General features: G+C 50.7%; 1 protein-coding gene across 3 annotated transcripts in view; it reads right to left on the bottom strand.

The window, feature by feature from the left end:
- CUL9 (cullin 9) overlaps window positions 1-21,047 on the bottom strand; it is a 171,862-nt gene that overhangs the window by 96,209 nt on the left and 54,606 nt on the right. For all 3 annotated transcript variants that reach the window (XM_073671636.1, XM_073671638.1, XM_073671637.1), the window contains exons 27-31: window positions 9,457-9,568; window positions 3,475-3,674; window positions 2,690-2,934; window positions 2,228-2,582; window positions 1,739-1,879 (exon numbers count right to left, since the gene is read on the bottom strand). In XM_073671636.1, the coding sequence (XP_073527737.1) occupies window positions 1,739-1,879; window positions 2,228-2,582; window positions 2,690-2,934; window positions 3,475-3,674; window positions 9,457-9,568 (1,053 nt within the window). The remainder of the gene's footprint in view (window positions 1-1,738; window positions 1,880-2,227; window positions 2,583-2,689; window positions 2,935-3,474; window positions 3,675-9,456; window positions 9,569-21,047) is intronic.

Here is a 21,047-nt window from a genome sequence, read left to right as displayed (position 1 = left end):
GGAGGAGAGAACATGAGCGGCCGCACAGAACCCCATACAGACATGAAGGGTGGAGAACATGAGCGGCCGCACAGAGCCCCATACAGACACGGAGGAGAACATGAGTGGCCGCACAGAGCCCCATACAGACACGGAGGAGAACATGAGCGGCCGCACAGAGCCCCATACAGACACGGAGGAGAACATGAGCGGCCGCACAGAGCCCCATACAGACATGGAGGAGAACATGAGCGGCCGCACAGAGCCCCATACAGACATGGAGGAGAACATGAGCGGCCGAACAGAGCCCCATACAGACATGGAGGAGAACATGAGCGGCCGAACAGAGCCCCATACAGACACGGAGGAGAACATGAGCGGCCGCACAGAGCCCCATACAGACATGGAGGAGAACATGAGCGGCCGCACAGAGCCCCATACAGACATGGAGGAGAACATGAGCGGCCGCACAGAGACATCAGCCTTATCCAAAAGATTGAGAGCCCGGCCTCTCCCAACATCAGTATCTGACCCAACAAATCTGCTTCTGGATGAAGGGGCAAAAATCCTACAGAAGACTCCAAAATCTTGTAGAAATCCCAGAACAGCAGGAGCCGATATTAATATGGAGTTGCCCTTCTGCAGATATGTCTATGGAGGACAGAGAAGCCCCCGGAGGTGGATGTGGGGAGCACATACTTTCTCCATATTAATGTCTATGGATGGAGGATAGAGAAGCCCCTGGAGGTGGATGTGGGGGGCACATACTTTCTCCATATTAATGTCTATGGATGTAGATGAGGACAGAGAAGCCCCTGGAGGTGGATGTGGGGGGCACATACTTTCTCCATATTAATGTCTATGGATGTAGATGAGGACAGAGAAGCCCCTGGAGGTGGATGTGGGGGGCACATACTTTCTCCATATTAATGTCTATGGATGTAGATGAGGACAGAGAAGCCCCTGGAGGTGGATGTGGGGGGCACATACTTTCTCCATATTAATGTCTATGGATGTAGATGAGGACAGAGAAGCACCCGGAGGTGGATGTAGGGGGCACATACTTTCCTCCATATTAATGTCTATGGATGTAGATGAGGACAGAGAAGCCCCCGGAGGTGGATGTGGGGGGCACTTACTTTCTCCATATTAATGTCTATGGATGTAGATGAGGACAGAGAAGCCCCCGGAGGTGGATGTGGGGGGCACATACTTTCTCCATATTAATGTCTATGGATGTAGATGACGACAGAGAAGCCCCCGGAGGTGGATGTGGGGGGCACATACCTTTCTCCATATTAATGTCTATGGATGTAGATGAGGACAGAGGAGCCCCTGGAGGTGGATGTGGGTGGCACATACTTTTCTCCATATTAATGTCTATGGATGTAGAAGAGGACAGTGAAGCCCCTGGAGGTGGATGTGGGGGGCACATACCTTTCTCCATATTAATGTCTATGGATGTAGATGAGGACAGAGGAGCCCCCGGAGGTGGATGTGGGGGGCACATACCTTTCTCCATATTAATGTCTATGGATGTAGATGAGGGCAGAGGAGCCCCCGGAGGTGGATGTGGGGGGCACATACCTTTCTCCTTATTAATGTCTATGGATGTAGATGAGGACAGAGGAGCCCCTGGAGGTGGATGTGGGGGGCACTGTCTATGGATGTAGATGAGGACAGAGGAGCCCCTGGAGGTGGATGTGGGGGGCACACACATACAAGGTGGGGTCATCATCGGGGGCAGCGTCGTCTCTACCTTCTCTATCACATCCCGGGAGGAGATGATGGTCCGGATGAAGGCCGAGGTTGGCTGGGCCTGGCAGTCGGCTGTGGGGCAGGTGCAGGTCAGGACCAGGTTCTGCTCGATGCGAGTGCTCAGATACTCATTCCAGCAATTCTGCAGAAATGGTGATGACAGTTACATCTCTGCGGTGATCACCGGATCTCACTGGCGGCTGCACTGTGGCTTCTGGTGAAGAGGGGGTGAAGGCGCCAGAAGTCGTAGCAAAGAGAGAAACCTGCTGGATCATAAAGCAGGGCCGCGGGACAGTGCTTCGCAGGGCAGCAGATTTCCTCTTGGCAGTGCAGCCAGTCAGAGGGGGTGGGGCACAATATTGGTAGGCGCTGTCAATGTTCCAGCTGATTGGCGTGTATACGGATCATGTGACTGGTCCCCTCCCCCATGCCACCCCTATATGATGCCTGTGGAGGGCCCGGGCCCCTGGCTTTCCGGGGTCACACTCACCTTGCAGCAGTAGTGTTTGCAGCACAGTGATGGCGGCTTGTCCACAGGGCTGAGTGGGCTCACACACACCGGGCACGTGGGCTGAGGGCTCTCAGGCTTGTGCGGCTCCTGCACTGCTAGTCCAGAAGCAATGAGAAGAGCCTCGGAGTCATCAGTGAAGCGCTGCAGCAGCTGGTCCATGCTCCACTTGCAGTGGATGAGGAGATGCTGGGCCATGTCCACTGACACACTCAGCGTCTCCGACACCTGCTCCACCATCCGACACATGAGCGCCCCGGCCTCGTCCTGACTGAGGGTGCGGCCCAAGGGCAGAAGAACGGACTCCAGAGCGGCCTGCTCCCCCGTCCCCCCAACGCTGGAAAACAGGAAGATGATGGGAGTTATACACAACAGGTTGGTCCACAACCACCCCCCCAAACCGGAGGATGAGAGCTCCAGGTACAAGGTGGGGACTGCTCCCACCTGGAGGTCTTGGTGGGCACCTCCAGCTTCTTTCGTTCGGAGGTCTGGAGGGTGATGTGTGCTTTCTGTGGGGTGGACGGCTCCTGGGACAGGTACTGGATGATGTGCGGCCTCTCGTCCCCTCGCCGGGCGTAGCCCTGACTGATGAGATACATGATGGCGGACAGGACGTCGGCATGGCTGCAGCCGAAACTCAGGAACCTTAGACTCTTCCCAAAGTCCAACTTCTGACATGACTCAATGACCTGGAGAGAGAAGGACAATGCGCACACTGACGGGGGCCCAAACTGGCAGCGTGCACACTGACGGGGGCCCAAACTGGCAGCGTGCACACTGACGGGGGCCCAAACTGGCAGCGTGCACACTGACGGGGGCCCAAACTGGCAGCGCGCACACTGACGGGGGCCCAAACTGGCAGCGCGCACACTGACGGGGGCCCAAACTGGCAGCGCGCACACTGACGGGGGCCCAAACTGGCAGCGCGCACACTGACGGGGGCCCAAACTGGCAGCGTGCACACTGACGGGGGCCCAAATTGGCAGCGTGCACACTGACGGGGGCCCAAACTGGCAATGTGCACACTGTCAGGGGCCCAAACTGGTAGCGCGCGCACTGACGGGGGGGCCCACTAATGGAGCCAGCAAGCACACGGACAGGGGCGATTCTTAGCTATAGGAAGCCCCTGACTGATAGATGGCCACATTTCATCCCATAATGCTGAACCCTATTCTATGGCCGCATCTCATCCATGGAGCTGTACCCCATCCCTGGAGGGGGTGTCTTACCCGGAACACCAGGTTGTCAATGTGAAGCTCCTTCTCCACCTTCATAATGTTGGTAATGAGACACAGGATGACGTTCCTCTTCCTCTCCATCGTGTGCCCCTCGTCCTCCTCCACATTCAGATATGTCTGTCTAGGGAGCAGCACGAGTCCCCTCCCCGGAACTCGACCCAAATCAAAAGCTTCATTCATACACAGGAGCCCTGAAAAATAGAGACCCTCCATCATCAGAGACCCTCCACCACCTCACAGACCTTCCCCAACATCAGTGCAGAGCAGTCTTACTCATTAAAGGCAATCCCTGTACACCGATATGGGAAGAGACTTGTGGGCCCGGGAAGCGGTGCGGGGAGCAGCGGCTGAGGAGCCTCCTTGGACTGGACCTCGAGACCCACCGTCCCCATGTGGTAGCGTAAGATACAGGTTTGTGCTAACGCCACCAGTTTGTGATTCATGCAGCCCGCGGATCAGCTGACAGGTTTCCGCTAACCCCCCTAATTTCCCGCAGTGTGTGTCACCACCTTTTTCTGACATCTGGCGTTTTCTGCTCATTTTGGGTTAATGACAATTGAGCGTAGATTATAGAAATGACAAACTGTAGCATGAAGCAAATACAGGACGATACCCACGCGTCCCACCCAGCCGGGCCTCTCGCGTCCCACCATATCTGGTGTCAGATTCTTAATCCCATACGGTTCTGTACAATCACATTCATCATGAATTATAGGTAAACTCACACTGGTACCACTAGTGCTATTAAGAACAATCCATAGCCTCCTCCTTTCCTGTTTATTTTTCCCTTATGTCCTCCTCCTTTCCTGTTTATTTTTCCCTTATGTCCTCCTCCTTTCCTTAATCGTTTTTTTCTCCTCCTTCCCCATGTCCTCCTCCTTTCCCTAATCGTTTCTTCTCCTCCTTCCCCATGTCCTCCTCCTTTCCTTAATCGTTTCTTCTCCTCCTTCCCCATGTCCTCCTCCTTTCCTTAATCGTTTCTTCTCCTCCTTCCCCATGTCCTCCTCCTTTCCTTAATCGTTTCTTCTCCTCCTTCCCCATGTCCTCCTCCTTTCCTTAATCGTTTCTTCTCCTCCTTCCCCATGTCCTCCTCCTTTCCTTAATCGTTTCTTCTCCTCCTTCCCCATGTCCTCCTCCTTTCCTTAATCGTTTCTTCTCCTCCTTCCCCATGTCCTCCTCCTTTCCTTAATCGTTTCTTCTCCTCCTTCCCCATGTCCTCCTCCTTTCCTTAATCGTTTCTTCTCCTCCTTCCCCATGTCCTCCTCCTTTCCTTAATCGTTTCTTCTCCTCCTTCCCCATGTCCTCCTCCTTTCCTTAATCGTTTCTTCTCCTCCTTCCCCATGTCCTCCTCCTTTCCTTAATCGTTTCTTCTCCTCCTTCCCCATGTCCTCCTCCTTTCCTTAATCGTTTCTTCTCCTCCTTCCCCATGTCCTCCTCCTTTCCTTAATCGTTTCTTCTCCTCCTTCCCCATGTCCTCCTCCTTTCCTTAATCGTTTTTTTCTCCTCCTTCCCCATGTCCTCCTCCTTTCCTTAATCGTTTCTTCTCCTCCTTCCCCATGTCCTCCTCCTTTCCTTAATCGTTTCTTCTCCTCCTTCCCCATGTCCTCCTCCTTTCCTTAATCGTTTCTTCTCCTCCTTCCCCATGTCCTCCTCCTTTCCTTAATCGTTTTTTCTCCTCCTTCCCCATGTCCTCCTCCTTTCCTTAATCGTTTTTTCTCCTCCTTCCCCATGTCCTCCTCCTTTCCTTAATCGTTTTTTCTCCTCCTTCCCCATGTCCTCCTCCTTTCCTTAATCGTTTTTCCTCCTCCTTCCCCATGTCTTTGCCCCTTTTTCCACCACCACTACTCCTTTATAGTCACTTGAGATGTTACTTGTACCTGATTTCACTTTCTCTCTCTCAGCAGGAGCAGAAGTTTTAGCGGCAGGAGTAATAAAGCTGCAGATCTCCTGGGCTGAGCGTCGGCAGCGTTCCAGCGGTTTACAGACGGCTCCCGGAAGGGACAGAGGCGTCACACGCCACATACCACAACTTACAAAGACGCAAAGTTCCTCGTGAGTAACCATCATTGCTGGACAGCCCATTTATACAGGAGCTCTGTGATGATGAGGACCGCAGCCTTCAGCCTTGCTACAAACACCGCTCGCACAGGCAAGATAATAAAAAATTATGTACGAATTAACGATTCACGGTGCAAGGACAAATTTCACACGACCCTAAGTGATCGCACCCGACTTGTGGCTTCAGAAAATCGCAAGATCACTCCCAAAGTAATGACTCAAAGGTCCGTGACAGCGGGGCAACCAAACCAGAGAGAGGGAATAGAGACGAGGATGAGCAGCCAGCAGATAATGACAGTGGGTAACACTGTGTCTCCCAGAAGCACTTCTATCAGTGCATCTAACAGTGCCAACAACGACGCGCGTCAGCGGACAGGCCCGGGCCCGAACACCAGCGACCCCCACTAATAGTGACCCTTCCCCAACACTAATGGAGACCCCCACTAATGGTGACCATCCCTCAACACTAATAGAGACCCCCACTAATGGTGACCCCCACTAATGGTGACCGTCCCCCAACACTAATAGAGACTCCTACTAATGGTGACCATCCCTGAACACTAATAGAGACCCCTACTAATGGTGACCCTCCCCCAACACTAATGGAGACCCCCACTAATGGTGACCATCCCTCAACACTAATGGAGACCCCCACTAATGGTGACCATCCCTCAACACCAATAGTGACCCTCCCCCAACACTAAGAGACCCCCACTAATGGTGACCCTCCCCCAACACTAATGGAGACCCCCACTAATGGTGACCATCCCTCACCACTAATGGAGACCATCCCTCAACACTAAGAGACCCCCACTAATGGTGACCCTCCCCCAACACTAATGGAGACCCCCACTAATGGTGACCATCCCTCACCACTAATGGAGACCATCCCTCAACACTAAGAGACCCCCACTAATGGTGACCCTGCCCCAACACTAATGGAGACCCCCACTAATGGTGACCATCCCTCACCACTAATGGTGACCATCCCTCACCACTAAGAGACCCCCACTAATGGTGACCCTGCCCCAACACTAATCGAGACCCACACTAATGGTGACCATCCCTCACCACTAATAGTGACCCTGCCCAACACTAAGAGACCCCCACTAATGGTGACCATCCCTCAACACTAATAGAGACCCCCACTAATGGTGACCCCCAATAATGGTGACCATCTCTCAACACTAATAGAGACCACCACTAATGGTGACCATCCCTCAACACTAATAGTGACCCTCCCCCAACACTAAGAGACCCCCACTAATGGTGACCCCCACTAATGGTGACCGTCCCCCAACACTAATAGAGACCCCTACTAATGGTGACCATCCCTGAACACTAATAGAGACCCCTACTAATGGTGACCCTCCCCCAACACTAATCGAGACCCCCACTAATGGTGACCATCCCTCAACACTAATGGAGACCCCCACTAATGGTGACCATCCCTCAACACCAATAGTGACCCTCCCCCAACACTAAGAGACCCCCACTAATGGTGACCCTCCCCCAACACTAACAGATCCCCACTAATGGTGACCCCTACTAATGGTGACCGTCCCTCAACACTAATAGAGACCCCCACTAATGATGACCCTCCTCCAACACTAATAGAGACCCCCACTAATGGTGACCATCCCTCAACACTAATAGAGACCCCTACTAATATTGTTGGGAGAAGGTCACTAATACAGACTGACAGACCCCTACTAATAGTGACTGTCATACAAAAATTGAAATCCAAAAGACGTCACCAGAGAGCGGACACGGCACCAGAGAGAGCGGACACGGCACCAGAGAGCGGACACGGCACCAGAGAGAGCGGACACGGCACCAGAGAGAGCGGACACGGCACCAGAGAGAGCGGACACGGCACCAGAGAGCGGACACGGCACCAGAGAGCGGACAAGGCACCAGAGAGCGGACAAGGCACCAGAGAGCGGACACGGCACCAGAGAGCGGACACGGCACCAGAGAGCGGACACGGCACCAGAGAGCGGACACGGCACCAGAGAGGGGGCACGGCACCAGAGAGGGGGCACGGCACCAGAGAGGGGACACATCACCCTCACACTGAACAAATGGGATTAATTATAGCTAAAGAATAAAGAAACTAATTATAACTGGGGAAGTGAGAGAGCGCCGACACATCAACCTCCATTGAAAAAGGGTCTTCTGCAGTGACCAGATAATTCTAGCAGGGAGATTTTCTGGGAAGAAGACACCAAGGCTAAGATTCGTTTATGCAGAGGTGGGGGAAGTATCAGAGATTCCTCTGATCAAAGCCTGTATGTGTGTGTAATGACTCTATATAATAGATCCCTCTGTGTGTAATGACTCTATATAATAGATCCCTCTGTGTGTAATGACTGTTTATAACAGATCCCTCTGTGTGTAATGACTCTATATAATAGATCCCTCTGTGTGTAATGACTCCATATAATAGATCCCTCTGTGTGTAATGACTCTATATAATAGATCACTCTGTGTGTAATGACTCTATATAATAGATCCCTCTGTGTGTAATGACTCTATATATTAGATCCCTCTGCGTGTAATGACTCTATATAATAGATCCCTCTGTGTGTAATGACTCTATATAATAGATCCCTCTGCGTGTAATGACTCTATATAATAGATCCCTCTGTGTGTAATGACTCTATATAATAGATCCCTCTGTGTGTAATGACTCTATATAATAGATCCCTCTGCGTGTAATGACTCTATATAATAGATCCCTCTGCGTGTATTGACTCTATATAATAGATCCCTCTGTGTGTAATGACTCTATATAATAGATCCCTCTGTGTGTAATGACTCTATATAATAGATCCCTCTGTGTGTAATGACTCTATATAATAGATCCCTCTGCGTGTAATGACTCTATATAATAGATCCCTCTGCGTGTAATGACTCTATATAATAGATCCCTCTGCGTGTAATGACTCTATATAATAGATCCCTCTGCGTGTAATGACTCTATATAATAGATCCCTCTGTGTGTATTGACTCTATATAATAGATCCCTCTGTGTGTAATGACTCTATATAATAGATCCCTCTGTCTGTAATGACTCTATATAATAGATCCCTCTGTCTGTAATGACTCTATATAATAGATCCCTCTGTCTGTAATGACTCTATATAATAGATCCCTCTGTCTGTAATGACTATATAATAGATCCCTCTGTCTGTAATGACTCTATATAATAGATCCCTCTGCGTGTAATGACTCTATATAATAGATCCCTCTGCGTGTAATGACTCTATATAATAGATCCCTCTGCGTGTAATGACTCTATATAATAAGTCCCTCTGCGTGTAATGACTCTATATAATAGATCCCTCTGCGTGTAATGACTCTATATAATAGATCCCTCTGTGTGTAATGACTCTATATAATAGATCCCTCTGTGTGTAATGACTCTATATAATAGATCCCTCTGTGTGTAATGACTATATAATAGATCCCTCTGTGTGTAATGACTCTATATAATAGATCCCTCTGCGTGTAATGACTCTATATAATAGATCACTCTGTGTGTAATGACTCTATATAATAGATCACTCTGTGTGTAATGACTCTATATAATAGATCGCTCTGTGTGTAATGTCTCTATATAATAGATCTCTGTAATCGGAATACGGTCATTGGGATTTCCCGGTCTAGTAGTGGAAGCAGCCGCGGCCTCGTCCATCACTCGTCAGACAATTGCATCATTGTCCTGAGGACTGGAGGCAGCGGTGAGATCTGTGTGATACCCCCATCCCAGGCTGCGTCTCAGTGACAGTGATCCCCATCCAACATTACCAGAGACCCTCACTTACAGTGACGTTTGATGTTAGACGAGACCCTGGGGTTACAGGGATTATGGACATATGAGAAGATGCCGGGATGTAGATGCAATCTTACCATTATTCCTGTACGACAGGACGCCGCCCGGAGGAGTCAGAGGAGCGAGAGCCTGGCTCACGAGGGTCTCTGACACCCCCGTAGACTGCACAATGGTGTCTTCAAAGACCTCCTAAAGAAAAGACAGAAGGGAAAGAGTCAGCAAGGAAACGATGTACACACACACACATACTAGCTTATTGAGCCCGTTCTACGGGCATTTTTATTGGTATATGGTCTCCCATGCTGGTATTTGTGCTGCCCCCATCCTGTTATGTGCTGCCTTCATCCCTATCCTGGTATATGCATGGTCCCCTCATCCCCAATCCTTGTATGCGTGATATCCCTCACCACCAATCCTGGTATGCATGGCACCCCTCACCACCAATCCTGGTATGCATGGCACCCCTCACCACCAATCCTGGTATGCGTGGCACCCCTCATCCCCCAATCCTGGTATGCATGGCACCCCTCATCCCCCAATTCTGGTATGCGTGGTCCCCTCATCCCCCAATCCTGGTATGCGTAGTCCCCTCATCCCCAATCCTTGTATGCGTGATATCCCTCACCACCAATCCTGGTATGCATGGCACCACTCACCACCAATCCTGGTATGCGTGGCACCCCTCATCCCCCAATCCTGGTATGCGTGGTCCCCTCATCCCCAATCCTTGTATGCGTGGTCCCCTCATCCTCAATCCTGGTATGCGTGGTCCCCTCATCCCCAATCCTTGTATGCGTGATATCCCTCACCACCAATCCTGGTATGCATGGCACCCCGCACCACCAATCCTGGTATGCGTGGCACCCCTCATCCCCCAATCCTGGTATGCGTGGTCCCCTCATCCCCAATCCTGGTATGCGTGGTCCCCTCATCCCCAATCCTTGTATGCGTGATATCCCTCCCCACCAATCCTGGTATGCATGGCACCCCGCACCACCAATCCTGGTATGCGTGGTCCCCTCATCCCCAATCCTTGTATGCGTGATACCCCTCACCACCAATCCTGGTATGCATGGTACCCCGCACCACCAATCCTGGTATGCGTGGTCCCCCTCATCCCCCAATCCTGGAATGAATGGTCCCCCTCATCCCCCAATCCTTGTATGCGTGGTCCCCTCTTCCCCAATCCTTCTATGCGTGATATCTCTCACCACCAATCCTGGTATGCATGGCACCCCTCATACCCAATCCTGGCATGCATGATACCCCTCATCCCCCAATCCTGGTATGAATGGTCCCCCCTCATCCCCCAATCCTGGTATGCGTGGTCCCCCTCATCCCCCAATCCTGGTATGCGTGGTCCCCTCATCCCCAATCCTTGTATGCGTGATACCCCCTCACCCCCCAATCCTGGTATGCGTGATACCCCTCACCACCAAACCTGGTATGCATGTTACCCCTCACCACCAAACCTGGTATGCATGTTACCCTTCACCACCAATCCTGGTATGCATGAAACCCCTCACCACCAATCCTGGTATCCATGACACCCCTCACCACCAATCCTGGTATGCATGACACCCCTCACCACCAATCCTGGTATGCATGATACCCCTCACCACCAATCCTGGTATGCATGATACCCCCTCACCCCCCAATCCTGGTATGCATGGTACCCCTCACCCTCCAATCCTGGTATATGTGGTCCCCTCACCACCAATCCTAGTATGCATGGCACCCCTTATCCCCAATCCTGGCATGCATGATACCAGGATTGGGGGTGAGGGGGACCACACATACCAGGATTGGTGGTGAGGGATATCACGCATACAAGGATTGGGGAAGAGGGGACCACGCATACAAGGATTGGGGGATGAGGGGGACCATTCATTCCAGGATTGGGGGATGAGGGGGACCACGCATACCAGGATTGGTGGTGCGGGGTACCATGCATACCAGGATTGGTGGTGAGGGATATCACGCATACAAGGATTGGGGATGAGGGGACCACGCATACCAGGATTGGTGGTGCGGGGTGCCATGCATACCAGGATTGGTGGTGAGGGATATCACGCATACAAGGATTGGGGATGAGGGGACCACGCATACCAGGATTGGGGATGAGGGGACCACGCATACCAGGATTGGGGGATGAGGGGTAAGTGTGGTCCCCCTCACCCCCAATCCTGGTATGTGTGGTCCCCCTCACCCCCAATCCTGGTATGAGTGGTACCCCTCACCCCCAATCCTGGTATGAGTGGTACCCCTCACCCCCCAATCCTGGTATGTGTGGCCCCCTCATCCCTTTCACGCTGCACACATACAAAAAAAAAAAAAAAACACATACTCCCCTTTCTTCCCTGTGCTCCAGCGGTGCTGTGTTCTGTTCTGACGGTGGAGGAGTGTGGCGCCATTTTGCTGAAGACACACTGCAAATGTGTCTTCAGTAAAATGGCGCCAGATAGCGCTATGTGCATACGCCGATCCGACGCCTAACTCCTGCCCCCGATCTCCGGCGAGAAGAAAGGTGCCGCGGCAATGCTCCTCCCGATCAGGTAAGTATGGCGCCGGAGATCGCGGTATGTGTTCAGTGTCTAAGCATACCGTGATCTCAGCGCCATACACCTCCTCTTACCTGTAACGGCTCCATGCGTTCTTCTGTCGGAGCCAGACTGCACGTCACACATGCGCCGTCTATAGAGGCTTCAGACAGAGGGACGCACACACACACACACATATATATGTATATATACGTATATATACACACACAGAACAAAGCATCCAGCCGTTACAGGTATGAGGAGTGTGTATGGCACCGGAGATCGCGGTATGCATATGTAGTGAATGCATACCGCGATCTCCGGGGCCATAAGTACATACCTGACCAGGAGGAGCGTTGCCGCGGAGCCTCTGTTCGGGCCGGGGATTGAGTGCGGCGTCGGATTCAGCAGATGCGCATAGCGTGCTATCCAGCGCCATTTTAATGAAGAAACATTTGCAGTGCGCCTTCAACACAATGGCGCCATACAGCGAGGTATGGGCACACAATTACTCCGGCACCACACTCCTCCCCCGGATGGAGGAGCAGGATGGGGCAGCATATAAGACGATGGGGGCCAGCGCATGAAAGGGATGGGGGGCCAGCGCATGAAAGGGATGGGGGGCCAGCGCATGAAAGGGATGGGGGGCCAGCGCATGAAAGGGATGGGGGCCAGCGCATGAAAGGGATGGGGGGCCAGCGCAGGAACGGGATGGGGGGCCAGCGCAGGAACGGGATGGGGGGCCAGCGCAGGAACGGGATGGGGGGCCAGCGCATGAACGGGATGGGGGGCCAGCGCATGAACGGGATGGGGGGCCAGCGCATGAATGGGATGGGGGGCCAGCGCATGAACGGGATGGGGGGCCAGCGCATGAACGGGATGGGGGGCCAGCGCATGAACGGGATGGGGGGCCAGCGCATGAACGGGATGGGGGCCAGCGCATGAAAGGGATGGGGGGCCAGCGCATGAAAGGGATGGGGGGCCAGCGCATGAAAGGGATGGGGGGCCAGCGCATGAAAGGGATGGGGGACCAGCGCATGAAAGGGATGGGGGACCAGCGCATGAAAGGGATGGGGGACCAGCGCATGAAAGGGATGGGGGCCAGCGCATGAAAGGGATGGGGGACCAGCGCATGAAAGGGATGGGGACCAGCGCATGAAAGGGATGGGGACCAGCGCATGAAAGGGATGGGGACCAGCACATGAAAGGGATGGGGGCCAGCGCATGCAAGGGATGGGGACCAGCGCATGCAAGGGATGGGGACCAGCGCATGAAAGGGATGGGGACCAGCGCATGAAAGGGATGGGGGCCAGCGCATACCAGGATGGGGGTGTGAGAGCAGGAGTTACTTCATCTATCCTGATTCTATTTTGATCTCTGTACTTGCATTTCCTTGCTCGCAGAATGAAGCCTATGTGGGGGGGGGTCTTAGGAGTGTCTTTGTCTAGAGACTAGAGATAATGGAGTAATGAAACTTGGGGGGGGGGGGTAGTATAACACTACAGATGGAACAGCTGGGTGTCAGTAACTTAGTCAATGAGATGTATGTATGCTAATGCCAGCACATGTGTAGAGATCAGCTGAGACAATTATATTGTTTTAAAGTATGAATACTAATAACCTGCATAAACCTGGACCAGAGCGTGTAATAAAGGAGTTCTGTTCTGATACTGAAAGTGTCAGTGCGGTTCTCTCTCTTTGTACATGTACTTAGAACGTCCCACATAATGTGGCGACGACAGGGACAGCACATACCACGATGGGGGCGGCACATACCACGATGGGGGGGAAGTATTTGATCCCTTGCTGTTTTTGTAAGTTTGCCCACTGACAAAGACATGCAGAGTCTATAATTTTAAGGCTAGGTTAATTTTAACATTGAGAGATCGAATATCCAAAAAAATATCAAGAAAATCACATTGTATAAATTAGATAATTTTTTTTTGCATTTTGCAGTGAGAAATAAGTTTTTGATCCCTCTGGCAAACAGCACTTTATACATGGTGGTAAAACCCTTGTTGGCAGCACAGCAGTCAGACGTTTTTTGTAGTTGATGATGAGGGTTGTGCACATGTCAGGAGGAGTTTTGGTCCACTCCTCTTTGCAGATTATCTCTAAATCATTTAGATTTTGAGGCTGTCACTTGGCAACTCGGGGCTTCAACTCCCTCCATAAGATTTCTATGGGATTAAGGTCTGGAGACTGGCTAGGCCACTCCATGACCTTACTGTGCTTCTTTTTGAGCCACTCCTTTGTTGCCTTGGCTGTATGTTTTGGGTCATTGTCTTGCTGGAAGACCCAGCCATGACCCATCTTCAATGCTCTTATTGAGGGAAGGAGGTTGTTGGAAAAAATCACATGATACATAACCCCATCCATCTTCCCTTCAGTACGGTGCAGTCATGTCCCCTTTGCAGAAAAGCATCCCCAAAGTATAATGTTTCCACCACCATGATTCACGGTTGGGACGATGTTCTTAGGGTTGTACTCATCCTTCTTCCTCCAAACACGGCGAGTTGAGTTAATGCCAAAGAGCTCAATTTATGTCTCATCTGACCACAGCACCTTCTCCCAATAACTCACAGAATCATCCAGGTGTTCATTGGCAAACTTCAGATGGGCCTGCACATGTGCCTTCTTGGGCAGGGAGATCTTGCGGGCACTGCAGGATTTTAAACCTTTAAGGCGTAATGTGTTACCAATGGTTTTCTTGGTGACTGTGGTCCCAGCTGCCTGGAGATCATTAACAAGTTCCCCCCGTGTAGTTTTAGGCTGATCTCTCACCTTCCTCATGATGAAGGATACCCCACGAGGTGAGATTTTGCATGCTGCCCCAGATCGATGTCGATTGACAGTCATTTTGTATTTCTTCCATTTTCTTACTATTGCACCAGCAGTCGTCTCCTTCTCACCCAGCGTCTTACTTATGGTTTTGTAGCCCATTCCAGCTTTGTGCAGGTCTATGATCTTGTCCCTGACGTCCTTAGAAAGCTCTTTGGTTTTGCTCATGTTGTAGAGGTTAGCGTCTGACTAATTGAGTCTGTGGACAGGAGTCTTTTATACAGGTGACTATGTAAGACAGCGGTCTGTAATGCAGGTAACGAGTTGATTAGGAGCGTCTAACTGGTCTGTAGGAGCCAGAACTCATAATGGTTTGTAGGGGATCAAATACTTATTTCTCACAGCAAAATGTGAATAAATGTATCTAATTTATACAATGTGATTTTCTTGATATTTTTTGGGATATTCTATAGTTCAATGTTAAAATTAACCGACCCTTAAAATTATAGACTGTTCATGTCTCAGTCAGTGGGCAAACTTACAAAAACAGCAAGGGATCAAATACTTATTTCCCCCTCTGTAAAGGGATGGGGGCCAGCACATGACGGGGTGGAGGACGATGAACCAACAAAAATGCACTCCACCTGGGCAAAGTTTGGACACCTTCTCATTTATAGATGTTTACATTTAGGGGGGACTTGTGCAGACAATAAAAGACATTACAGAACAAACAAAACTCAGGTCCCAGGAGGAGCGAGGGTCCCGCTGCTCGCAAGCTACAATCTATGAGGAAATAGGGGGGACACGAGAGGTGGATGGTGACAATTGCTCGTATTGTACGGTCCGGCCACCAACCAGTATGTGAACAAGTACAGACACAGAAGTCTATTAAGTGCCTGGGGGGGGTGTGAACGGATGATACAGGGGTCCTGATTTGGAAGGAAATTTTGTAAGAGAAAAACAGGGATAGTTAGATCAGGGAGGTGAGGAGATAAACCAATCTAAAGAAATGCATTTTTAGGCCAAGCTTAATACTGTGGGTATTGGGGATTATTCAAAGTGTCCAGGGTAGAGTGTTCCAATGAACTGGCGCAGCACGTGAGAAGTCTTGGAGACGAGAGTGGGAGGTTTGGATTATTGAGGATGTTAAGCTTCATTAGCAGAATGGAGGGCACAAGTAAGGTGGTAACTCAGACGAGAGAGGAGATGTAGAGGGGGGCTTAACTGTGGAGAGCTTTGTGGATGAGAGTGATGAATCTATACTGAACTCTGTATCTGATGGGTAACCAGTGCAACGACTGGCACAGGGTAGGGGCATCGGTGTAGCGGTTGGCAAGGAATATAGAATGATAGAATGTTCTCGTTGGAAGGGACCTCCAGGGTCATCGTGTCCAACCACCTGCTCAATGCAGAAGTCACTAAATCATCTCAGACAGATATCTGTCCAGCCTCTGTTTGAAGACTTCCATTGAAGAAGAACTCACCACCTCTCGTGGCCGCCTGTTCCACTCATTGATCTCCTCACTGTCATACAGTGTCTTCTAATATCTAATCTGTATCTTCTCCCGTTCAGTTTCATCCCATTGCTTCTCGTGTCTCCATGTGCAAATGAGAATAAAGATGATCCTTCTACAATGTGACAGCCCTTCAGATATTTGTAGACGGCTATTAAGTCTCCTCTCAGTCTTCTTTTTTGCAGCTAAACATTCCCAGATCCTGTAACCGTTCCTCATAGGACATGGATTGCAGACCAGTCACCATTCTGGTCGCTCTTCTCTGAACTTGCTCCAGTTTGTCGATGTCTTTTTTAAAATGTGGTGCCCAAAACTGGACGCAGTATCCAGATGAGGTCTGACCAAAGAGGAGTAAAGACCGATAATGACTTCACGTGATCTAGACTGTATGCTTCTGTTAATACATCCCAGAATTGTATTTGCCTTTTTTGCTGCTGCATCACACTGTTGACTCATGTTCAGTCTATGATCTATTAGTATACCTAAGTCTTTTTCACATGTGCTGTTGCTTAGCTCTATTCCTCCCATTCTGTATGTGATTTTTTCATTTTTATTGCCCAGATGTAGGACTTTGCATTTTTCCCTGTTATAAACCATTCTGTTGGCTGCTGCCCACTGCTCCAGTTTATTTAGGTCTTTTTGAATCCTCTCTCTCTCTTCTCTAGTGTTAGCTATCCCTCCTAGCTTTGTGTCATCAGCAAATTTAATCAGTTTACCCTCAATTCCTTCATCTAAATCATTGATAAAGATGTTGAACAATACAGGTCCCAGGACAGAGCCGTGTGGTACCCCACTTGAGACATTCATCCAGCTGGATGTGAAGCCATTTACGACCACTCTGAGTCCGATCACTAAGCCAGTGATGAATCCACCTAACAGTTGCCTTGTCCATTCCATACTTGGTCATTTTTTCAATAAGGATGGTGTGAGATACTTTGTCAAATGCTTTGCTGAAGTCCAGATATACTATATCTACAGCATTTCCCTGATCCACCCAGTCAGTGATTCTGTCATAGAAGGAAATTAAGTTAGTCTGACATGACTTGTTAGTTACAAACCCATGCTGACTCTGGTTAATCACTTCATTCTTATCCAGGTACTTACATACATGTTGTTTAATAATTTATTCAAAGATCTTTCCTGGTATAGAAGTAAGGCTCACCGGCCTATAGTTCCCGGGATCCATCTTCTTCCCATTCTTGACGATAGGGACAACATTTGCTCTTCTTCAGTCTTCTGGGACTTCTCCTGTTCTCCAAGAATTTTCAAAGATTATGGAGAGTGGTTCAATAATTTCCTCTGCTATCTCCTTCAGTACCCTAGGATGTAATTCATCTCGACCTGGAGACTTGAACTCATTTATGTTAGCCAAGTATTCCCTCACAATCTCTCTCTTTATAGTGTGGATTCTTCTATTCCTTCAATAGTACAGTGAAGATCAGTTGATGTTACATTAGAGAAAACATGCAAAATAGGGATTTAATAGTTCAGTCTTCTCAGCATCATTTTCATCCTGTAAAAATCCTATAGCATCTTTGACTTTTCTTTTACTTTTGACATACCCGCAAAATTCTTTCTTATTGCTTTTGACATCTCTTGCAAGTCTCAATTCATTGTCCGCTTTATCCGATCCTGGCTGCCACATTCACGATAGATTGAAGAGGGGAGAGTTTAGTAAGAGGGAGGCCGATTAGTTGTAATAGTCCAGGCGAGAATGAATCAGGGCGACAGTCAGAGATTTTGCAGAGTCAAAGGCGAGAAAAGGTTGAATTCTGGAGATGTTTTTGAGGTGCAGGTGACAAGAGCGAGTGATCGGATGTAGGGAGTGTAAGAAAGATCTGAATCAAGTATGACCCCAAGACAGCGAGCGTGCTGCTGGGGAGTAATGGTGGAGCCACAGACGGAAATGGCAATAAGGGGCATAGACGGATTTTGGTAAGACCTTACCTGTAAAATCCTTTTCAGAGAAGGAAGGAAGGGAGACACAGATCCATTACTAGTGGGGGTAGGAGGAGCCCCCCAGGATAGTTCACCTCAGATTAGAAAAAGTGACGACCGGCCCCTCCAGCTTAGGCTTCTCCTACTCCCATGTCCTTCAGTCCGTACACAAGCTAAGGAAGAGCAGACAACACCAGCGGAACAACACAACCCCTTCCGAAAATTCAGAAATGCAAGAGAACAGGTTATGCATATAACAGAAAGAACACACAGTCCCAGGCACTACTCACTGGACCTGACAACTGCGATGAGCTGGCAATGCTGGAACAGAGCCCTAGCGCGCCGACCCCCGCCCAGATGACCGCCATCAGAGAGGAGTTGCGCCGCATCTGGAAAACAATAATGCACTTCTGCCATGGGAGGGTGCTGTGTCTCCCTTTCTTCCTTCGCTGAAAAGGATTTTACAGGTAAGGTCTTACCAAAATCCGTCTTTCAGCAGCAGAAGGGAAGGAAGGGAGACACAGATCCATTACTAGTGGGACATCCCAAAGCAGTCCAGAACTCAAGGGTGGGAAACAGAGGCAGAATCGCTAACACCCCAACAACTTAGTCAAGAGCGCAACAAGCGCCAAAACTAGATAAAGAGATAACCTAAACCACCGCCGCCTGCAGGACCCTGCGTCCCAAGGCCGCATCGGCAGAAGCACTCACGTCCTCTTTATAAAATTTAGTAAAAGTGTGATCGGAGAGCCAGGTAGCCGCCCGGCAGAGCAGCGCTGCCGAGGCCCCCTGACGAAAAGCCCACGACGAACCAACAGCTCTCGTGGAATGAGCTCGAACCTTAACCGGACAAGGCTCGCCCTTGAGCCGGTACGCCTCCAGGATAGCCGAACGTATCCACCGATCTATAGTGTCCTTGGAAGCCCGCTGACCACGCCGACGACCAGCAGGAATCACAAAAAGAGAGTCCGACTTCCAAAACCCTTGCGTGATTGTAAGATAGAACTTCAATGCCCGCACCAAATCCAACAAGTGCAAGGCCCGCTCCTTTGGACTCTTCGGTTTCGGACAGAGGGAGGGCAACACGATGTCCTGATTGACGTGAAAACGCGACACCACTTTAGGCAGAAAATCGCAACTGGTACGAAGCACCACACGATCCGAGTGGAATTCCAGAAAAGGGGGCGAGCAAGACCGTGCCGCCAACTCAGAAACCCTTCTCAAAGAGGTGACCGCCACCAGGAAGGCCACCTTCCAAGAAAGCAAGTAAAGCGTAGCTGAATCCATAGGCTCAAACGGCCCATGCTGAAGAGCCTCCAAGACTAGATTGAGCCGCCAAGGAGCCACAAACGCCCTCCGAGGCGGAAACTGACGTGCAACCATGCGAAAAAACGAACGCACATCCCTGCGCGAGGCAATAGCCTTCCGAAAAAGCACGGATAGTGCAGATACCTGACCCCGCAAGGTACCAACCGCCAGACCCTTGGCCAAACCACATTGCAGAAAAGCCAAGAAGTTGGGAATGGAAAAAACCCTCGGGTTCCTTGACGATCCAGAACACCATGAATAGAAGGCCTCCCAAGTTCTGTGATAAATCCTAGTCGTAGCTGGACCTCTGGCCGCCCGCAAGGTGGCAATGACCTCGGCCGAAAACCCATGACGGGTCAAGATCTCGGTCTCAAGTGCCACGCCGTCAAACGAAGTGACTTTAGGTCCGGATGGCGAATGGGCCCTTGGGTTAACAGGTCCGGGCGAAGAGGCAGTGGAAACGGAGGCGCCGCCAGAAGAGACACCAGCGTTGAATACCACGCCCTCCGCGGCCAATCCGGCGCCACCAAAATTACCGATATTCGTTCTAGTTTGATCCGCCGGATCACCAGAGGAAGTAAGGATACCGGCGGAAACACGTAGATCAGCTCGAACTGGTCCCCACTAGAGCATCTACCGCCACAGCCTCCGGGTCCCTGTACCTGGACATGAACGTCGGAATCCTGGCGTTCAGCCTGGATGCCATCAAGTCCACTTGGGGAGTCCCCCAACGGGAGCACAGCAGTGCAAAAACTTCCGGATGAAGACTCCATTCTCCGGGATCCAGCTGCTCGCGACTGAGGAAGTCCGCCGTGATATTCAGCACTCCTGGAATGTGAATCGCGGAGATGGCTGGAACCCTGGACTCGGCCCATACCAAGATCCGAGAGACCTCCATCATGAGTCTGGAACTCCTCGTCCCGCCCTGATGGTTGATATACGCGACAGCTGTCGCATTGTCCGTCTGAATCCGGACCGGCAGACCGCTCAAAGGGACCGTCCAATGTCGGAGGCAGAGAAATATTGCTCTCAACTCCAGGATGTTGATCGGCAGAGACGACTCCTCTGACGACCAGACCCCCTGAACCCAGAGATAGTTCCAAACTCCCCCCTCCAGCCAGTCAGGCTGGCATCGATGGTATGTCCGACCACCGTGGGAGGAGGAAGGATTTCCCCAGGGATAAAGCCTCCGGACGTAACCACCATCCAAGATACCGACACAGCGATCCAGCGAAGCTGGCGATCGATCCCAACGGGTCAGAATAAGATCTTGGAGACCCCGGGAATGAAATTGTGCAAACGGTACCGCTTCCATTGCCGCCACCATCAGACCCAGAAGGCGCATACACTTCCGAAGGGACATCGCCGACCTCATAGCCTGGACATGGTGACGAAGGTTTGATTGTTTGTCCGGAGGCAGGGAGACCACGGCCCGTACCGTGTCGAAATGCATCCCCAAGAACAGGATTGACTGCGACGGCTCCAATGACGACTTCTTCCAATTGACCAGCCACCCGAAGTCCTCCAGGTGCTGAAGGGAGATATCGCGAGCTGTCACCGCCTCCTCCGCTGTGGGCGACACAATTA

This window comes from Phyllobates terribilis, unplaced genomic scaffold (assembly GCF_046119375.1).
Source record: "Phyllobates terribilis strain yellow unplaced genomic scaffold, ASM4611937v1 Scaffold_3__8_contigs__length_932513732, whole genome shotgun sequence".
Classification (NCBI taxonomy): Eukaryota; Metazoa; Chordata; class Amphibia; order Anura; family Dendrobatidae; genus Phyllobates; species Phyllobates terribilis.
This window is presented reverse-complemented; position numbering and strand designations above follow the sequence as displayed.